The 22249-nt window shown below is 42.4% G+C and overlaps 1 protein-coding gene across 2 annotated transcripts in view; it reads right to left on the bottom strand.

Annotated features, from left to right (window-relative positions):
• Nucleotides 1-4592: 4592 nt before the first annotated feature.
• Nucleotides 4593-22249, bottom strand: part of LOC138299228 (zinc finger protein 84-like) — a 132527-nt gene continuing 114870 nt past the window's right edge. For both annotated transcript variants that reach the window (XM_069237359.1, XM_069237358.1), the window contains 2 exons: nucleotides 21222-21290; nucleotides 4593-11235 (listed from right to left, as the gene is read on the bottom strand). In XM_069237359.1, coding sequence (XP_069093460.1) covers nucleotides 8279-9676 — 1398 coding nt within the window. In that variant the 5' untranslated portion in view covers nucleotides 9677-11235; nucleotides 21222-21290 and the 3' untranslated portion in view covers nucleotides 4593-8278. The remainder of the gene's footprint in view (nucleotides 11236-21221; nucleotides 21291-22249) is intronic.

Genomic DNA, 22249 nt, shown 5'->3' with positions numbered 1-22249 from the left:
TACATAGCAATTAATTGTAAGTATAACATACTATTGCTTTTTCACATTCAAATATGTTCTGAATAATCGTTAAGACACTTTTAATTAAAATTATTACATTTAAGATGGCGGCCATTCAGCACATTTCGGCGTTGCACATTATTTTCTATGTTAATTCATTTTCTATGTAAATTCAAATATAGAATACATGAGCAATTTTATTAATGATCATTTCAGCGCTCACGTGGGTGAGCGGGCAAGATCATGACACTTTCATCCTTGGAAGTTTGAGCTTTGCCATCATCACTCAACTATGAATTTCCCACCCACATTAAAGTGCATATTGATATGTCTAATCGACGAGGTATGAATTTAAAAAACAACTCTGCTGCACATTAAAAGGATATTTCAAATCACCTCTGAATTACAATGACCTTATCAAGGACCTCTGTCTTCAGCCTCGATCTTCTATATGGTCACAAGATTCTTTAGTGAGTTGCAATATCCGTATAATTTATGGCAGAGGGTACTATATTCCTTATATAGCATGTATGTAGCACAAAATCAGCCAGGTGGTAATAGGTCAATTTACATAACGAGGAGAGGTAGGAGCCGGACGCGTTCCTGGTTATAGAGTGCCACCAGATTGTTTACATAGAGAGGATGAATAGATTTGGCGGTTCCCGAATATAAAGGGTACTGCACCCCAGCTTGGTCACAAAAAGAGGGTTGACATAAGGCTTGTGTTCATTGCTGGAGACAGCATACATCTTGTTAACCCCAGGAAGGAGTGGGAAGACTTTGGTGCTCTATTACAAGTGTGGGAGATGTGAGCCCAGTGGCACAGTTAAACAGTACACAGGAAGGGGACAAATAGGAGTGTTGTTGCCTGTTTACAGATGGCACACAAGTTTACCTAGGGAAGAGGGATATGAGCCCAGTACACATTCCTCATGTAGGAGATGTTAATCTGGTTGCTAATGGCACATATGTATATAGGGAGGATTCACATTAGTCTGGGGCTCATTTACATGTGCAGGATTTGTGACCCTAGTGGTGCCTGTTTACATATGACGCTCAAGCTTGTTCACATAGACATGACACATATGAAACTAGTTATGCTAGTTGCAGACTGCACACCAGCTCATTTATAAAGTGAGGAGTTGCATTACTCTGGTGCTTCTATACATTTGCACAAGTGAGTGTTATAGATGGCACACAGACTTATTTACATACAAGACAGGTGGCTCCTGGTTAGAGATGGCACACTAGCATGTTTACACTTGGAGGAGGGTAGCAGCCAAGTACTCATTTGCATATGGGGGAGATGTGAGCATTGTGGTACGTGGTTACAGATGAAGCACAGGAGCTTTTAAACAGGGAGATGGGTTAGGTGACTAAAGAAAGCCAGAATCTGGCAATCTGTAACATGATGGATATTCAGTCAAAGCGCCATGGTACATTATGTTTAACAGAATGTTCTCAGCCCCCAGCGTCAACCATATGCTTGGTGACATCTGAACCAAGTCATGTGGAGCTCGGTGTTCTCTATGTCCTCTATCAACACACTAATATATTGATCCGTAAATACCATAAGCTCTTCCAGCTACAGCTCCAGTTGGTTACAAGCTGCACTCAAAGTAATAGGAAGACCTTTTAAGAGACCACTTTCACATGTCTGACTTATCTAGTCATAACATTCAATCACAAATGAACGAAACCAGTATACAGAACTTAGTTCCGCACACCACACCACACTGAACACATTCCACTATATATATGTATGTATATATATATATATATATATATATATATATATATATATATATATAAAAATCTATTTCATGCTAATATACCGTGACTATTGCTGAAAGCCATCCGAGTTTTGTACCCGGTCCAAGGCAAAGACAGTCAACATGTGGTTAGAGAGTAGATGGTTTCTAAGAGTGAAATAGGCCTATTAATTCGTCATTCCTTAGAGAGGTGCATTTCAGCTTACTTCTGTCCAAATTAGCAGCTCTGACAATTTCATATGTGTCTCATTTGTGATTCCTTCTACCTGGACAAGACCCATTCTAGACTAGCATGATGACAAAACACGTTTACAAATCAAGAACAAAGGAATTTGGACACGGTCTAGGAACACGAACAACATATCCTATGTCAAACCTCACAAGTTTAACTGATGGAGATCAAAGAGTGATATAAATGAAACACTGAGAAAAAAGTAACCTGGAGAATTGCTAAAAATTAATGTAAACAACATTACTACAATGGTATCACTTGGAAGCCTATTATTATTATTTCAATATAGTCTTTGCTTGTTATTAAATTACATTGCTCACATTATCATCTGCACTAGCAGAGATGGGAGCCTGGGGTGTCTGGTCAGAAAAGATTATTTACATACAAAGGGAGGTGACAGCCTGTTTGCAAAGCACAACACAGCTTGATTAAGTAAAATGCTTGTACAAAGCACAGGGTAAAGTGATTCAGGTAACAGTGTAAGTATTGAATGACAAGAGCAGGCATTCTTAGTTGCTGAGACCTGAATGTCTGCACAGTAGCATATTTATCTCTTTCAACTGTTTAAGAGAGGGCGCCAGTGTCACATTCTGTGGACAGAGCTTCTAACAGCACCCCTCATGTTTTTTACTTATTGCATCTACACTCGGTGTACATTCCACCTAAGGCAGTTTTCAGCTACGTTGGCTGCTTCCTGGAATCAGCGTGCTTTGCTTTTACCATACTTCGATCAGCAAAGGTAACTGTGTCTTCCACTAAAATGCCCTTAACTCACTTTTGGTAACATGGGTTTCACAGTAAGGCTTACAGCACGCACGCAAGTAAAGCAATACAGTGGAAGTCACAACTTTCAATATAGTAAAAAGAGACCAAGAACTTCAATATTCAAACCAAGTTAAGAAAAACAAGAATATTTAATACTCAGAAGCAAAATCAATAGGAGATCTGTGATTTAAGGAATATTACTTAGCAAAACAAACTATCCTAAAGCAAATAAAGGATACTGTTAGTCATGTAGTCGAAACCAAAAAAATGGTAAATGAATTTAAAAAAAGCTGATCCGCCAAATCAATGTTGAAGGCAGACACAAAACAGTAGTTGTCCTAATTGGCCATGCTTAAGGGGGTACTGGTAAGACTAGTCTCCGGTGATGGTTAACGCTGGAATTTGATGCAAGGTTTTGGGCTGAATCAGTCTCAGAAGTTGACGAGCTGCACAGAAGAGCTTGGTGCAAAATTCCAACACAGTAGAGTTCGGTCATCAAGTTGAACCTGAATCTACGGCCATCACAATGCGTGAAACTTAAGGCAGTTAAAACAGATGCTATGTCTTCAGCACTTACAAGTTATGCAGATGATTTGAGGATGATGACCTGATCTAAAGAATAGAAAGTAGTGTAAAAACTAGCAGCGAACTGTAGCACACACTGAGGGTTTGAACATGAAACTTGTAATTGTCAAGCTATATCACAGCAGGTTCAAAGGTCGATCAGTGATTCAACCCATTGCTCAGTTGTGCAGGTAGAAAGGAAGAACATCAATAAAGTCAGATCATGGTGCAGATGTCTCAGGTTTTGGGCTCTCTGTGCTTACATTGCAGCTGTACAGCTAGGGTAAAAACTGTTAATCATATAAAGATGCACACAAAGGATAAGAGTACTGCAGAACCAGTCGACAGCAAAGTAACTTTAGCACCCATGTCATGATAAACAAGACAAAATCAAGTAAAGGAAGGAGAATGGGGAAAATATAGAAGTAAATACTGATAACAAGGTTAACGACATGGAGGAATTTATAATCACAGCACTGTAATATCTAAAGAGTTGTGATAAGAGTCCCTCATGAGGCCCAATGATGTAGGAAGTACAGAAATAATACTTCAAGCAATTTGTTGCCGCTCCTCAGTCAATCAAATGCCTCCGACAAGTGGCCTGGTGTTTGAGCATGACCTTCCGATTTGCTCCAATAGCAGTTCAAGTACCAACATCCACTTCAGTGTTGGACAACTTGGAGGGTATTTTCAACTGTAACTTACACCCATGAGTAATCTGCTTTTTGGCTATTCACCATTTACAAGTGTAAAGTTATTTTAAAAATGTAGATTTGCAGGACTTCACTCCCCGAAACGGGGTGGAGCCAAACTTAAAAGCTTAAGTTACTAACACCAAAAAGGAGCAGTAGGAAGTCTGGCAACACACATGGCCACCCACTGATACTGCAACATCCTACTACAGAATATAACAGAGGCAGGGGCTTAAAACAGAACCCCATACAAAATAATCTTACATTATATACATTTATTTGCATTTTTTTAAATACATAAAAATTCAGTAGAATACCAAAACCCGATAAATATTTTTAAATATTATTTTAGGATAAAATGTTAATAACCTTTAATCTAAAAATAAATGTGACTAATTTGTTCTTAATAATTTCAATTTATTGTATACACAACTTGTTGTAAGTTTGAGTTAATATACATAGTAGGTAAATACAAACATTTTACTTTAGGTGTTTGTATTTAAAAAGAAATGTTAAAAAATGATTTTTATTTAATATAGCAAAATTAAATATTTAATTGAAAATAAGTTAAAAGGGCTGTAGCATTTTTATTTTGTTTGCATGTAAAACAATATATAAAAATACATTTGTAATGATATTTAACAAAAATGTATATTTGAAAAAGGTCAAAGGTGAGATAAGTGGAGATAACTTAGTAGGGTTGTTTGAGAGATCATAGTAGTAAACTGAGGTTTGGGGTGAGCCAGGAGTGGTAGAGGAGGGAAGAGCTTAGGCAGGGTAATTTTGGAGATCGTAGTAGTAGTAGTATGGGTTTGGGATGAGTCAGAGAGTAGGGATGGAGGATCGATTGATAGAGGTATGGGGTGATGGGGAGACAGAGTAAAGCTTATGTGAGAGTACATTTTTTTTTAAATGTATTTATTTATTTATTTATTTTTCATTTTGTATAGTAGGACTGAAGTAATAAATAGATATGTAAATACATAGTAAGGAAATATATGTGTAAAGAATATAATAATAGATATACTATTTTGATATTTAAAGTTGTATTGTAGAAACACAGGCTTTGAAGATTTGTAATAATTGAAGTTAATTTATATGTGTACTTCTCTAACATTCATTTATCTTTCCTCTACTTTTCAATAGTGAAATGCTTGCTGATAAAATATTTAAGATAACATTTACTCACTGTGATAGAACAAAAGAAGGGATTCATATTTATCTGATCTAACAACTTATCTAAGAACTATGCAATGACCTATGCACATGTTAAGCATAGAATAATATACACATATATATGTTTGCACACACACACATACATACATTGTATACATACTTATATACATATATGTATACACATATATACACAGACACAGACATACACACACATGCATATATACATTTAACCATGATTAAATATACATTTGTTAAACAGGCTTAAAGGGTATGTGTATATTTTATTATGAAATAATAAGTGTACATATTTCTTAAAGAAATACACATATCTAGATATATGCACATAATCGCATTATAAATATTTAACAACACAGGCATATGCAGTCCATTGCTGTTTGGATATGATGGTTATGAAGGAAAGAGCCAACTCTTGAGTAGTCTTCTGAAGACAAGATAGCTATCTGTGGATCTTATATTTGGAGGTAATGAATTTCACAGCTTGGCAGTTTCAGCAGAGAAGGATGTATAACCTATTTTCTTTTTCTTGTATGGTGGTGCTTTAAGGTGGGGTGCAAATATTCTTTGTTGAATGTTCTAATGAAAAGCAGTTCTGTTTCATGTATTGCTTTGCAGGTGATACAAAGCAACTTGAAGGTGGATCTTCTGGAAACCGGTAACCAATGTAATGCCCTCAAGGCAGGGGAGATGTGGGCTTGTGGCTTTACATGTAGTAGTCTGGCAGCCGAGTTCTGAATATGTTGTATTTTTTTCATAGTAGATAGATAGTAGATAGAGGTGATCCATGGTAGAGGCCATTGGCGTAATCCAGTTTAGATAGTACAAGAGAGATAGTAGCCTGGACCTTGTGTGGAAATCTGAGGTTGGGGAAGATGTGTTGCAGAGGTTTCCAGGTGATGAAGCTTGATCATGCTAATTTGTCCACTTGGGCATTCATTGTAAACTTGGGAGTCAATGGAAATTCCAAGATTTTTAACTTCTTTAGATAGTTGAGGAAGTGGTCCACGATCCTCAGGCCAGGCGCACAGTGGGTCATAATTTTTCCAGACGACACATGTAAGTATTTGCGATTTGGAAGCATTCAGTTTGAAATGGCTCCAAGTCATCCACTGATCAATGACATGTTGTAGCATGTGAGTTGTAATTCATTGATCTATTCCAGTAACAACATCATGTAGATGTTGAAAAGCATAGTTGAGATGATTGATACTTGAGGGACCCTTGCTTTTGTGAGGTAGGGCTTCGACGAGAAAGGGGGACAATAGATTATATTTGTTCTGTTTTGAAGGTAGGATGTAATTCAGTCAAGAGCAGTCCGTTCTATGCCAGCTTCTGGGAGTCTTATTTAAACACTTTTTATGTTCAAATTGAAATAAAATTATACAATAGTATTTAAATTAGAAAACAACTTAAAATATTTGAAAACAAATATTTTATTTTTAGATATTTTTTATTATTAAATAACATATACAGTGATGTTTTAACTTGTTTAAATAATTTAATGTAGCATTATTTCCTGTGGGGTTATATTCAAAGTCCCTACATCCATTATTTTCTCTGGGATAGTAATGCAGTACTAGTAATTGTCCATGTGTGTGGTGGACGTCCTCCAGCCCTATGCTGGAGTACATTTACAATTCTTTTTTGGGTCCTTTTTGCCTGTAAGTGCTTTACTTTAGAAGTTCAGTTTTTTAGTAGTAATATGGGCTTACACTTGTGTCACTGCATGTCCCATGTGAAATCCCTACTTTGTCCTCCCTTAACCACTTCCCTTTACTCAAAAGTATTTCCCATTTTCAAGTCTCTCCCTTCTGTCCCTCCCACATTCACTACTGAAATGTATTCTTAAGAGTACAGAGATTCTGCAGTCGGGACAGAGATCTACCCACAGAAAACAATAGGCGAGGCAGAATATCCATAAGTAGGTTTGTCAATAGCATTTTGTAGTACTTTAGTTTTCCTATTGTAGTTCATGAATAGGCCAGATTATTCGTGAGACAATGCTGGATGCATCTGATGTGATTCTAAAGATTGTGAAACTTTGCTCGGCAGATGGGAAGCAGGTTCCATTTGTAGCAATAAGGAAATGGAAAGAGGCCACTAAAGTTAATCTTTGTAATACTAGGTTGTGGCTCCTCAAAACAGAAGTGTTTAGGATTACTTAGGGTGGTACCAAGAATGGTTTAAATGTGGTTAGCCCTGTCTGTAGTTGCACAAAGAATAGATAATGATGTAGTGGAATGTTGCAAAGATTAACAACCACTCCTTCCACCACCTTTAGTTTTTCTCAATTATCAGCTCTAAGTGGCACAGACATGGACATATGTTGGTCCCATAGAGACCTACAAAAAGGTACTCTTGTTGCAGCACCCTGGAGAAGCTCACTAAGGTTGGAAATATTTTAAGGTTACTTGCGTTCCTGAACATAGGGGTGTGGTCTCAAAGTTCAAGATCAACAGGACTTTGTGGGTCAGATCCATGGCTGATTGGCACAGAGGGAGCAAAATGCAATTGGGGTAACGAAGCCACGAATAATTACTAAAGAATTAGATTAATTGAAGCATGTTCATCTCTTGACGTGCACTTTTTCTCATAATACAGTTATGACAATCAATAAATTGAGATCTTTGTGGCTGCTTCATGTGAAAGCTTTGCAAAGGCAACCCTACATTCCAGGGTTGACACTGGCACATTTAGTTTCCCACATTGTCTCTCTCATGTAGATAGTTTGCATTTACAACTGAAAGTTTTGTCACATTGAGAGCACTGATATATATATTTTTTTGATTGAGGGTTTTCTCATGTTAAAACAAGCTGAATCTCTGACCAACGTTTTCCTGGCATTTAGAACAATTTACCCAGTGTGGCTTCTCTTGTGTCGAAAGTGACTTGCTTTCAGACAGAATTTCTTCTGGCATTCATTGCATTGATAATGCCTAGTAAGATGTATTTTCCAGCTGAAGCTTTTCTAGCATTCAGAGAGCTGATAAGGTCTTTGGCCTGTGTGAATTCCCTCATGTCAAGGGAGAGTTATTGTCTGACTGAAGCTTTTCCATCATTCAGAGCACTGATATGGTTTTGTGAGCTCTCTTATGTCGAATGAGACCAGATTTCCAACTGAAGTTTTTTTCGCATTGAGAGCACTGATGTAGTTTTTGTCCAGTGTGAGTTATCTCATGTTGAGCGAGAACAGATTTATGACTGAAGCTTTTCAAGCATTCAGAGCACTGATACGGTTTTTGTCCAGTGTGAGTTCTCTCATGTTGAGTTAAACCAGATTTCTGACTGAAGCTTTTTTGGCATTCAGAGCACTGATATGGTTTTTGTCCAGTGTGAGTTCTCTCGTGCAGAATGAGAAAGGTTTTCTGACTGAAGCTTTTTTGGCATTCAGAGCACTGATATGGTTTGTGCCCAGTATGAGTTCTCTCATGTTTAGTAAGGACACATTTTGCACGGAAGCTTTTTTGGCACTCAGAGCACTGATAAGGTTTTTGTCCAGTATGTAGTCTCTCATGTTGAATTAGACTTTGTTTCTCATTGAAGTTTTTCCAGCATTCAGAGCACTGATAGGGTTTGTACCCAGTATGAATTCTCTCATGGTAAATGAGACCAGATTTCTGACTGAAGCTTTTCCAGCATTCAGAGCACTGATATGGTTTGTGCCCAGTATGGGTTCTCTCATGTCTAGTAAGGTCAGATTTTGCACTGAAGCTTTTTTGGCATTCAGAGCAATGATAAGGTTTGTGCCCAGTGTGAGTTGCCTCATGTGATGTTAAACTGGATCTATCACAGAAACTTTTCTGGCATTCAGAGCACTGATACGGTCTTTGGCCAGTGTGAGTTCTTTGATGTCGAGTTAAACCGGATCTGTGACAGAAACCTTTTTGACATTCAGAGCACTGATACGGTTTTTGTCCAGTGTGAGTTCTCTCATGTTGTGCCAGAGCAGATTGTTGACGGAAGCTTTTCCAGCATTCAGAGCACTGATATGGTTTTTGTCCAGTGTGAGTTCTCTCATGTTCAGTAAGAGTCTTTTTGTGACTGAAGCTTTTCCAGCATTCAGAGCACTGATATGGTTTTTGTCCAGTGTGAGTTCTCTCATGTTGTGCCAGAGCAGATTGTTGACGGAAGCTTTTCCAGCATTCAGAGCACTGATATGGTTTTTGTCCAGTGTGAGTTCTCTCATGTTCAGTAAGAGTCTTTTTGTGACTGAAGCTTTTCCAGCATTCAGAGCACTGATATGGTTTGTGCCCAGTATGGGTTCTCTCATGTTGAGAGAGAAAGGATTTGTGATGGAAACCTTTATGGCATTCAGGGCACTGATAAGGTTTTTGCCCAGTGTGAGCTTTTTCACATTCAGTGAAGCGGGATTGATAACAAAAGCTGTTCACACATTTACTGTTCGTATTTGAGATGTCTGGATCTCCTTGTTGGGTTTGTTCCTGGACACATGCCATTTTAAGACTGAATCTGAATTTAATGTCTGCACTTGTTTATGTTACACTCAGCATGAACTTCTAGGATATACTGCACATATTCTGCCAAACACTTGTATTTAGCTAATGATATCTTTTATCTGGAGATCACCTTTCGTATGACTAAAGGTAGCCTATCTAAGTGGTCTTATAAATTCTCACAGAGGAGCCCCTTCGATTAATTTAGATGTCTTTCATGGGGCCATCTCTCCAAGTTATGTCTAGGTGAGTTCCCTCAAGTAGAATTAGACTCATTTTGTGATTCAAGTTCATCAGATTTGATTTCAGGGTTTTAAAAGCACTGAAACGTCTTTGGGGTTTAGTGCTCACATGTTAGATGCACTGATTTTATGAAGTATCAATAGAGTAAGATTTTTTTTAAGCTTCCTATCGCAGTATAAGCTTCTTTTGCTGTGTGGCTAAAGCCACAGCAGATATATGATCTACTTTGGCAGGCTGGGACTCTTTGAAACAACTCAGATCAATCCAAGAGACAGAGTTGAAGGAGATAATCTTTCTATATTAAAAATGATAATCAAGCGATTTTGCCGTAGTGACACCAGGGAAGGAGTTTTCCCAATTTCTTTCTTTTAAACAATGTTTTCCCTCCTCTTGAATCGCAGGCGACATGAATGAAAGCCTGTTCTTTTAAACTGAGGCAATTGGTTGTCCTGACAATTGTGTCACATCATGTGTATGGATACAAGTCCACTGCATGGATATCAATTGTAAACCAGTGTTAGTTGCATACCTTGAAATGGTACATTTGGTAATTGCTTCTGTTCATTTTACTTTGGGGACTTGAGAACTTATAATGAACATGAGAAACTTGAGAAATTACTTTGACATTCAGCAGTTTCTTCCACTCCACGTTCTTCACCATTTCTGGCGTTAAGAATGGGTTTCTTTTCTGAGGTCTATAATGTAGAATGTTTTACTTTCTTCAAAATAATTCTTCTCATCATGTTTCAATAAATTTATTTTTTGGTTCGTGTTTCAGCGACCTGTAGAAATAGATTTCGAGATTGTAAATTAACATAAAGAAATAATGTATACCACCATTTTCTTTGCAGAAAGAAAGCATTTACAGTAATGAGGTAGGAAATCAATTTGAATTGCAATTCTGACAGGGGTGACACAGCTCTTTAACACTGTGTAGATAAGGAACTTGGGACTACTGGACCGCTAGGCTGTGAGAGCACAATTAGTGAATACAGAAGAAAGAAACAGAAGTTACACATAGAGTGCAACACAGATTCTCAGAAGCTTCCAACATCGACAATTTACTCTTTCTGTGAGAATGGCTGGCATCACAGTAGGATATTCGTAACACCTTAAATGAATTATTAGATATTGGTTACTTCCCTGTCCACTTAGAAGATTCATCTGTTCCATACTTCAGCGGTCCATGAAGGAACATTTTGTTGAATAAAGGATCTGCCCTTGTTCCTTTCTGCTGAGGCACATTTCAAATTGTGTGGAGGATCAGGACTTGCCTCGTGGCCTGGAACTCATCACACTTCTCTAACAGGACCCAGGAACTGCAACACATGAAAAAGGAGTGGGGGGGAGGGATCACAAGAATGAGGCAAATCAAAAAGGGACAAGAAAAGACAAACATAAAACAAACGGAGGAAAGAGAAAAATAGGACTATCTTCCACTTTTAACACAGGAATCCAGCACAACCCCTGAAGGTGCAAACAAGACAGAAACAGGCAGGAAGGGAGGTCATGACAAAGTGGAAGTCAGATCCAGAGAGCAAGGATGCAGAAAGGAACAGTCCGAGAGCATCATGTGGTGTAGAGGAGGAAACTAATGCACCGATAGTCAAGGAATTGCTCGGCAACACAAGACGCAAGAGTTCAAGACCCAGTGCCTCCCGACCCAGGAAGGGACCAGACCTGCACTAGGACCACGCCATATTCAAATTGCTGAGGAATGTGACTCAGTCTGGTGGTTGCCAGGGTATACGGGTGGTCAGCCACATTAGTGGGAACACAAAAATTGAAGGAGAAGGTTTGCAGGAATATAGGATACCGAAGACTGCTACAACACCTTGTGAGAAAGTAGCCTCTTTCTAGCCTTGTTACCCCCACTTTTGGCCTGTTTGTGAGTGCATGTCAGGGTGTTTTCACTGTCTCACTGGGATCCTGCTAGCCAGGGCCCAGTGCTCATAGTGAAAACCCTATGTTTTCAGTATGTTTGTTATGTGTCACTGGGACCCTGCTAGTCAGGACCTCAGTGCTCATACGTTTGTGGCCTATATGTATGTGTTCCCTGTGTGGTGCCTAACTGTCTCACTGAGGCTCTGCTAACCAGAACCTCAGTGGTTATGCTCTCTCATTTATTTCAAATTGTCACTAACAGGCTAGTGACCAATTTTACCAATTTACATTGGCTTACTGGAACACCCTTATATATCCCTAGTATATGGTACTAAGGTACCCAGGGTATTGGGGTTCCAGGAGATCCATATGGGCTGCAGCATTTCTTTTGCCACCCATAGGGAGCTCTGACAATTCTTACACAGGCCTGCCACTGCAGCCTGAGTGAAATAACGTCCACGTTATTTCACAGCCATTTTACACTGCTCTTAAGTAACTTATAAGTCACCTATATGTCTAACCTTTACCTGGTAAAGGTTAGGTGCAAAGTTACTTAGAGTGAGGGCACCCTGGCACTAGCCAAGGTGCCCCCACATTGTTCAGGGCCAATTTCCCTGACTTTGTGAGTGCGGGGACACCATTACACGCGTGCACTACATATAGGTCACTACCTATATGTAGCTTCACAATGGTAACTCCGAATATGGCCATGTAACATGTCTATGATCATGGAATTGCCCCCTCTATGCCATCCTGGCATAGTTGGCACAATCCCATGATCCCAGTGGTCTGTAGCACAGACCCTGGTACTGCCAAACTGCCTTTCCTGGGGTTTCACTGCAGCTGCTGCTGCTGCCAACCCCTCAGACAGGTTTCTGCCCCCCTGGGGTCAAGCCAGGCTTGCCCCAGGATGGCAGAACAAAGGACTTCCTCTGAGAGAGGGTGTTACACCCTCTCCCTTTGGAAAATGGTGTGAAGGCAGGGGAGGAGTAGCCTCCCCCAGCCTCTGGAAATGCTTTCTTGGGCACAGATGTGCCCAATTCTGCATAAGCCAGTCTACACTGGTTCAAGGGACCCCATAGCCCTGCTCTGGCGCGAAACTGGACAAAGGAAAGGGGAGTGACCACTCCCTTGACCTGCACCTCCCCTGGGAGGTGTCCAGAGCTCCTCCAGTGTGCTCCAGACCTCTGCCATCTTGGAAACAGAGGTGCTGCTGGCACACTGGACTGCTCTGAGTGGCCAGTGCCACCAGGTGACGTCAGAGACTCCTTCTGATAGGCTCCTTCCGGTGTTGCTAGCCTATCCTCTCTCCTAAGTAGCCAAACCCTCTTTTCTGGCTATTTAGGGTCTCTGTCTCTGGGGAAACTTTAGATAACGAATGCAAGAGCTCATCCGAGTTCCTCTGCATCTCTCTCTTCACCTTCTGCCAAGGAATCGACTGCTGACCGCGCTGGAAGCCTGCAAAACTGCAACATAGTAGCTAAGACGACTACTGCAACTCTGTAACGCTGATCCTGCCGCCTTCTCGACTGTTTTCCTGGTGGTGCATGCTGTGGGGGTAGTCTGCCTCCTCTCTGCACTAGAAGCTCAGAAGAAATCTCCTGTGGGTCGACGGAATCTTCCCCCTGCAACCGCAGGCACCAAAAAGCTGCATTACCGGTCCCTTGGGTATCCTCTCAGCACGACAAGCGAGGTCCCTCGAATCCAGCAACTCTGTCCAAGTGACTCCCACAGTCCAGTGACTCTTCAGTCCAAGTTTGGTTGAGGTAAGTCCTTGCCTCACCTCGCTAGACTGCATTGCTGGGAACACCGACTTTTGCAGCTACTCCGGCCTCCGTGCACTTCCGGCGGAAATCCTTTGTGCACAGTCCAGCCTGGGTCCACGGCACTCTAACCTGCACTGCACGACCTCCTAAGTTGTTCTCCGGCGACGTGGGACTTCTTTGTGCGACTTCGGGTGAGCACTGTTTCACGCATCCTCATAGTGCCTGTTTCTGGCACTTCTCCGGGTGCTACCTGCTGCTAAGAGGGCTCCTTGTCTTGCTCGACGTCCCCTCTACCTCCTGGTCCAATTTGCGACCTCCTGGTCCCTCCTGGGCCACAGCAGCGTCCAAAAACGCTAACCGCACGATTTGCAGCTAGCAAGGCTTGTTGGCGTTCTTTCGGCGGGAAAACACTTCTGCACGACTCTACAAGGCGAGAGTGATCCGTCCTCCAAAGGGGAAGTCTCTAGCCCTTTGCGTTCCTGCAGAAACCGCAGCTTCTTCTGTCCAGTAGAAGCTTCTTTGCACCCGCAGCTGGCATTTCCTGGGCATCTGCCCATCTCCGACTTGCTTGTGACTTTTGGACTTGGTCCCCTTGTTCCACAGGTACCCCAGATTGGAAATCCAGCGTTGTTGCATTGTTGGTTTGTGTCTTTCCTGCCTTATTCCCCTATCACGACCTCTTTGTCCTTTGGGGAACTTTAGTGCACTTTGCACTCACTTTTCAGGGTCTTTGGGAGGGTTATTTTTCTAACTCTCACTATTTTCTAATAGTCCCAGCGACCCTCTACAAGGTCACATAGGTTTGGGGTCCATTCTTGGTTCGCATTCCACTTTTGGAGTATATGGTTTGTGTTGCCCCTATCCCTATGTGTCCCCACTGCATCCTATTGTAACTATACATTGTTTGCACTGTTTTCTAAGACTATACTGCATATTTTTGCTATTGTGTATATATATCTTGTGTATATTTCCTATCCTCTCACTGAGGGTACACTCTAAGATACTTTGGCATATTGTCATAAAAATAAAGTACCTTTATTTTTAGCATAATCTTATGATATTGTGCATATGACACTAAGTGGTACTGTAGTAGCTTCACACGTCTCCTAGTTCAGCCTAAGCTGCTCTGCTAAGCTACCATTATCTATCAGCCTAAGCTGCTAGACACCCTATACACTAATAAGGGATAACTGGGCCTGGTGCAAGGTGCAAGTACCCCTTGGTACTCACTACAAGCCAGTCCAGCCTCCTACATTGGTTGTGCAGCGGTGGGATAAGTGCTTTGAGACTACTTACCACTCTTGTCATTGTACTTTTCATAAGAGAAAAATATACAAAACAAGTTCAGGGTATATACACATAACCATAAAGTTTTGCATTTCCTCTTTTCACTCTTTTCTAAGTGCTGAAAAGTACTTCTAAACTTTCTAAAAAGTTCTAAAAAGTTTTAAAAGTTTTTTTTCTGTCTTTCTAAAAAGTTCTGAAAACTTTTTTCTCTTTTTCTATCACTTTAACTCTCTCCAAAAATGTCTGGCACAGGCCAAAACGTTGATCTGTCCAAACTTGCATATGACCACCTTAGCTGGAAAGGAGCAAGGAGTCTCTGTGTAGAGAGAGGTTTGAGTGTAGGGAAGAAACCTTCCTTGGAATTGTTACTTAACATGCTTAGAGAACAAGATAAGGCTAAAAGTGCCCCATCTGTTGAAAAAGTAGCTAATGGGTCTCAATCTGATCCAGGGACTCCCCCAGGTAAAGGTTCAGGAAATAAACTTCTTAGCCTTCCCATTACAAGACAGTCTAGCATAGTTGGTACTGAGGTGGAGTCACATCATACAGATGATGTGCTCTCACATTACACTGTCAGCCAAGCTGTTAGGGTGCCCTCTGTAAGGGACAGGTCTCCTTCTGTTCATTCCCATCATACCTCTGTATCTAGAAATGTCCCTCCCACCAACCCTGATGACAGATTGTTAGAAAGGGAACTCAATAAGTTGAGGGTGGAACAAACCAGACTGAAGCTTAAAAAGCAACAGCTGGATTTGGATAGACAGTCTTTAGAACTAGAGAAGGAAAGACAGAAGTTGGGTTTTGAAACCCATGGTGGCAGCAGCAGTATTCCCCATAGTCATCCTGCAAAAGAGCATGATTCCAGGAATTTGCATAAGATAGTTCCCCCTTATAAGGAGGGGGATGACATTAACAAGTGGTTTGCTGCACTTGAGAGGGCCTGTGTTGTACAGGATGTCCCTCAAAGGCAGTGGGCTGCTATCCTATGGCTATCATTTAGTGGAAAAGGTAGGGATAGGCTCCTTACTGTGAAAGAAAGTGATGCCAATAATTTTACAGTTCTTAAGAATGCACTCCTGGATGGTTATGGCTTAACCACTGAACAGTACAGGATAAAGTTCAGAGAGACCAAAAAGGAGTCTTCACAAGACTGGGTTGATTTCATTGACCATTCAGTGAAGGCCTTGGAGGGGTGGTTCCATGGCAGTAAAGTTACTGATTATGACAGCCTGTATAACTTGATCCTGAGAGAGCATATTCTTAATAATTGTGTGTCTGATTTGTTGCACCAGTACTTGGTGGACTCTGATCTGACCTCTCCCCAAGAATTGGGAAAGAAGGCAGACAAATGGGTCAGAACAAGGGTGAACAGAAAAGTTCATACAGGGGGTGACAAAGAGAACACTAAGAAGAAAGATGGTGAAAAATCTCAAGATAAGCATGGGGATAAGGGTAAAACCAAAGATCCCACTTCAAATCTTAAACACTCTTCAGGGGGTGGGGATAAAACAAATTCTTCCTCTTCTTCTCAACCTACACAATTTAAAAAGCCTTGGTGCTTTGTGTGTAAAAATATAGGTCATAGGCCAGGGGATAAGTCCTGTCCAGGTAAACCCCCTGAGCCTACCACCACTAATACATCAAGCTCTAGTGCCCCTAGCAGTAGTGGTACTATTGGTGGGACTGCTGGCAACAGTCAAGTTAAGGGTGTAGTTGGGTTCACTTATGGGTCCATAGTAGAAACTGGGGTAGTCAGTCCCAAGACAGTTTCTGTCACACCTAGTGGCATTGGCCTTGCCACACTGGCTGCTTGTCCCCTTACAATGGATAAGTACAGGCAGACAGTTTCAATAAATGGTGTTGAGGCCTTGGCCTACAGGGACACAGGTGCCAGTATCACTTTGGTGACTGAAAACCTAGTGCACCCTGATCAAAACATCATTGGACAACAGTATAAGATTATTGATGTCCATAACTCCACTAAGTTTCTTCCCTTAGCTATAATTCAGTTTAGTTGGGGTGGAGTTACTGGCCCTAAGCAGGTGGTGGTATCACCTAGCTTACCTGTAGACTGTCTCTTAGGTAATGACCTAGAGGCCTCAGGTTGGGCTGATGTAGAGTTTTATGCCCATGCAGCCATGCTGGGCATCCCAGAGGAATTGTTCCCTCTCATTTCTACTGAAATGAAAAAGCAAAGGAGAGAAGGCCTGAAAACTCAGGATCCCTCTCCATCAACAGGTAAAAGGGGTATCACAGTATCCCCTAACCACCCTACCATTCAGGATACCATTCCTGTGGTGGGAGAAACCTCTCCTGGGGTGGCACCTGTTCCAAGGGAATCATCAATTGGCAAAACTGTACTCCCTGAGGTAGAAGTACCTCTCTGTGGGATAACTAACATTGGTGAGAAAAAGAGCACCATTTTAGTTAACATGGAGCATCCCTCCAACCCTCCCAGAGAAACTTTAGTGCAGAAACCCTGCACTGCCTCACAACACTTAGGACAGCATCCCTGCCCTAGTGTGGAGCTCATAGGACAGCATCCCTGCCCTGCTCCAACTCAAGAGAAACAGCATCCCTGTTCTCTCTTCCAGCCATATGGACAAAGTTTTTGCCCAGCTATGGCTTTTCTGAGACAGCATCCCTGTCTGGCATTTCCATCACTACAAATAGGTTCAGTGGACAATTCCCACTGCTCTAAACTAAAACTTACTGATAGAAACTCTGAAAATACATCTTCACATTGTTGCTTAGCTAAAAAACTTCAAACAGGGTGGTTTACATCCCCACAGGGAAGTAACCATATAGTGGATAATAAAGGGAGTAACCAGTCTATTGCAGAGCTACTCTCTACTTATCACCACTTAGACAATAAAGTCTCAACTGGCCAAGGTTAGCCTTATTGTCCTTCGTTTGGGGGGGGGGGGTTGTGTGAGAAAGTAGCCTCTTTCTAGCCTTGTTACCCCCACTTTTGGCCTGTTTGTGAGTGTATGTCCGGGTGTTTTCACTGTCTCACTGGGATCCTGCTAGCCAGGGCCCAGTGCTCATAGTGAAAACCCTATGTTTTCAGTATGTTTGTTATGTGTCACTGGGACCCTGCTAGTCAGGACCCCAGTGCTCATAAGTTTGTGGCCTATATGTATGTGTTCCCTGTGTGGTGCCTAACTGTCTCACTGAGGCTCTGCTAACCAGAACCTCAGTGGTTATGCTCTCTCATTTATTTCAAATTGTCACTAACAGGCTAGTGACCAATTTTACCAATTTACATTGACTTACTGGAACACCCTTATATATCCCTAGTATATGGTACTAAGGTACCCAGGGTATTGGGGTTCCAGGAGATCCATATGGGCTGCAGCATTTCTTTTGCCACCCATAGGGAGCTCTGACAATTCTTACACAGGCCTGCCACTGCAGCCTGAGTGAAATAACGTCCACGTTATTTCACAGCCATTTTACACTGCTCTTAAGTAACTTATAAGTCACCTATATGTCTAACCTTTACCTGGTAAAGGTTAGGTGCAAAGTTACTTAGAGTGAGGGCACCCTGGCACTAGCCAAGGTGCCCCCACATTGTTCAGGGCCAATTTCCCTGACTTTGTGAGTGCGGGGACACCATTACACGCGTGCACTACATATAGGTCACTACCTATATGTAGCTTCACAATGGTAACTCCGAATATGGCCATGTAACATGTCTATGATCATGGAATTGCCCCCTCTATGCCATCCTGGCATAGTTGGCACAATCCCATGATCCCAGTGGTCTGTAGCACAGACCCTGGTACTGCCAAACTGCCTTTCCTGGGGTTTCACTGCAGCTGCTGCTGCTGCCAACCCCTCAGACAGGTTTCTGCCCCCCTGGGGTCAAGCCAGGCTTGTCCCAGGATGGCAGAACAAAGGACTTCCTGTGAGAGAGGGTGTTACACCCTCTCCCTTTGGAAAATGGTGTGAAGGCAGGGGAGGAGTAGCCTCCCCCAGCCTCTGGAAATGCTTTCTTGGGCACAGATGTGCCCAATTCTGCATAAGCCAGTCTACACCGGTTCAGGGGACCCCATAGCCCTGCTCTGGCGCGAAACTGGACAAAGGAAAGGGGAGTGACCACTCCCCTGACCTGCACCTCCCCTGGGAGGTGTCCAGAGCTCCTCCAGTGTGCTCCAGACCTCTGCCATCTTGGAAACAGAGGTGCTGCTGGCACACTGGACTGCTCTGAGTGGCCAGTGCCACCAGGTGACGTCAGAGATTCCTTCTGATAGGCTCCTTCAGGTGTTGCTAGCCTATCCTCTCTCCTAAGTAGCCAAACCCTCTTTTCTGGCTATTTAGGGTCTCTGTCTCTGGGGAAACTTTAGATAATGAATGCAAGAGCTCATCCGAGTTCCTCTGCATCTCTCTCTTCACCTTCTGCCAAGGAATCGACTGCTGACCGCGCTGGAAGCCTGCAAAACTGCAACATAGTAGCTAAGACGACTACTGCAACTCTGTAACGCTGATCCTGCCGCCTTTTCGACTGTTTTCCTGGTGGTGCATGCTGTGGGGGTAGTCTGCCTCCTCTCTGCACTAGAAGCTCCGAAGAAATCTCCCGTGGGTCGACGGAATCTTCCCCCTGCAACCGCAGGCACCAAAAAGCTGCATTACCGGTCCCTTGGGTCTCCTCTCAGCACGACGAGCGAGGTCCCTCGAATCCAGCAACTCTGTCCAAGTGACTCCCACAGTCCAGTGACTCTTCAGTCCAGGTTTGGTGGAGGTAAGTCCTTGCCTCACCTCGCTAGACTGCATTGCTGGGAACCGCGACTTTTGCAGCTACTCCGGCCTCCGTGCACTTCCGGCGGAAATCCTTTGTGCACAGTCCAGCCTGGGTCCACGGCACTCTAACCTGCATTGCACGACCTCCTAAGTTGTTCTCCGGCGACGTGGGACTTCTTTGTGCGACTTCGGGTGAGCACCGTTTCACGCATCCTCATAGTGCCTGTTTCTGGCACTTCTCCGGGTGCTACCTGCTGCTAAGAGGGCTCCTTGTCTTGCTCGACGTCCCCTCTACCTCCTGGTCCAATTTGCGACCTCCTGGTCCCTCCTGGGCCACAGCAGCGTCCAAAAACGCTAACCGCACGATTTGCAGCTAGCAAGGCTTGTTGGCGTTCTTTCGGCGGGAAAACACTTCTGCACGACTCTACAAGGCGAGAGGGATCCGTCCTCCAAAGGGGAAGTCTCTCGCCCTTTGCGTTCCTGCAGAAACCGCAGCTTCTTCTGTCCAGTAGAAGCTTCTTTGCACCCGCAGCTGGCATTTCCTGGGCATCTGCCCATCTCCGACTTGCTTGTGACTTTTGGACTTGGTCCCCTTGTTCCACAGGTACCCCAGATTGGAAATCCAGCGTTGTTGCATTGTTGGTTTGTGTCTTTCCTGCCTTATTCCCCTATCACGACCTCTTTGTCCTTTGGGGAACTTTAGTGCACTTTGCACTCACTTTTCAGGGTCTTGGGGAGGGTTATTTTTCTAACTCTCACTATGTTCTAATAGTCCCAGCGACCCTCTACAAGGTCACATAGGTTTGGGGTCCATTCTTGGTTCGCATTCCACTTTTGGAGTATATGGTTTGTGTTGCCCCTATCCCTATGTGTCCCCATTGCATCCTATTGTAACTATACATTGTTTGCACTGTTTTCTAAGACTATACTGCATATTTTTGCTATTGTGTATATATATCTTGTGTATATTTCCTATCCTCTCACTGAGGGTACACTCTAAGATACTTTGGCATATTGTCATAAAAATAAAGTACCTTTATTTTTAGTATAACTGTGTATTGGGTTTTCTTATGATATTGTGCATATGACACTAAGTGGTACTGTAGTAGCTTCACACGTCTCCTAGTTCAGCCTAAGCTGCTCTGCTAAGCTACCATTATCTATCAGCCTAAGCTGCTAGACACCCTATACACTAATAAGGGATAACTGGGCCTGGTGCAAGGTGCAAGTACCCCTTGGTACTCACTACAAGCCAGTCCAGCCTCCTACACACCTCGTATGGCAATGCGCTTTGCCAGAGAACCCTTAGTATTCTCAAGGACTCTAAAGTAAGAGACAGAAAGAAGAAAGCACTGCACAATTTAGATATTTAGCACAACTCTAGAGTGTACTAAGTTTTTAAAGGAAACACGCTCAAATCAACTAGCACAAATAAGGAAGAGGACTATGCAAAAGTCATGTATTTGTTTTGTTTTATTTCATGTTTTTTATTATCACAAGCTATATAGCTAGAGAATAGTCTGGAGAGGGAGTCACAGTCCAGAATGAAAGAGATATAAAAAAGAGAGAGAGAGACTAGAGAAGGAAAAGGGGAAAATGAAACTGAGGGTTATAGGAAACCTTACCTGATGTTTTTTTTTTTTTTTTTGTTTCTCCAAGGGGGGCAGCTGCATCGCCTGGTCCGTCCCCGAATTCTTTGAAAGAAAGTAAGGAGATGCTTCAACCAAGAGCTTATTTGCATCAAACGTGAACTGCTCTAAATCACATCTTCTAAACAACCATCCTAAAGATAAAAAACAAAAGGAATTCTTGTTCTCTACAAAACTAGAGTAAAGCACTTTTGGTCTATAAAAAATAGGCATTTGTGAGGAAAAACGTTTTGTTCTCCTAGTATCTACGATCAAACCCACAACACACTTCTTCCCAAAAACCAAACCTGGTACTACAAGAACGCAAAAAGAAAGATGATCCCTTCGTGAACAAGGTCTCAATGAACATACAACACACCCACAAGCTGGACAAGGTCTGAGTGAATACGTAGCGCAACCAGAGGCTGTACAAGGTTTAAGTCAACAGACGCAGAGAGCAGACCCTAACAGCCCAGCCTATTTCTTTATAAACCCCCTCTTTCCATTTACAGCACATGACACAATGCAATTAAAACAATCTGGTTAACATACAGGATGTTAAAGGCCTCATACACAATTGAGCACATCCTCCATAAATCAGTTAACTACTCTTAGATTTACAGAAACCATGCTCTCTGAGCAACAGCATTTCAAGTTTAGGCTGATTCAACATGTGAATGAATGCTGAGAAATGACAGCAACAAGGCATCAATGTACAATCTCTGTTCTTAAGGTGAACCAGGAGTGTAAGGGAAGCAACATATCCGAAGGGGCACTGAAGAAGGATGGAGGCAGCAGGGGCCATGTCACCTTTAACATGTCAGTCAAATGGCTGGTGGGCGATGTTAGAAGTAAGCAAGTCAGATGAAGGACATTCAGGATGGTAGGACCCACAGACACTCTGTTGTGATGTGAATTATTTGTGAGCAAGTGACAAGGACAGAGTTTGGAGAAGGATGTGCAATTAGTGACCATTGGCCTTTAAGGGAGTGAAGCAATGCCTCCCACCATGGGTGCTCACCCAT

Source organism: Pleurodeles waltl, chromosome 6 (genome assembly GCF_031143425.1).
Source record: "Pleurodeles waltl isolate 20211129_DDA chromosome 6, aPleWal1.hap1.20221129, whole genome shotgun sequence".
NCBI classification, from domain to species: domain Eukaryota; kingdom Metazoa; phylum Chordata; class Amphibia; order Caudata; family Salamandridae; genus Pleurodeles; species Pleurodeles waltl.
The sequence above is the reverse complement of the archived record's forward strand: the minus strand, read 5'-3'. Positions and strand labels throughout refer to the sequence as shown.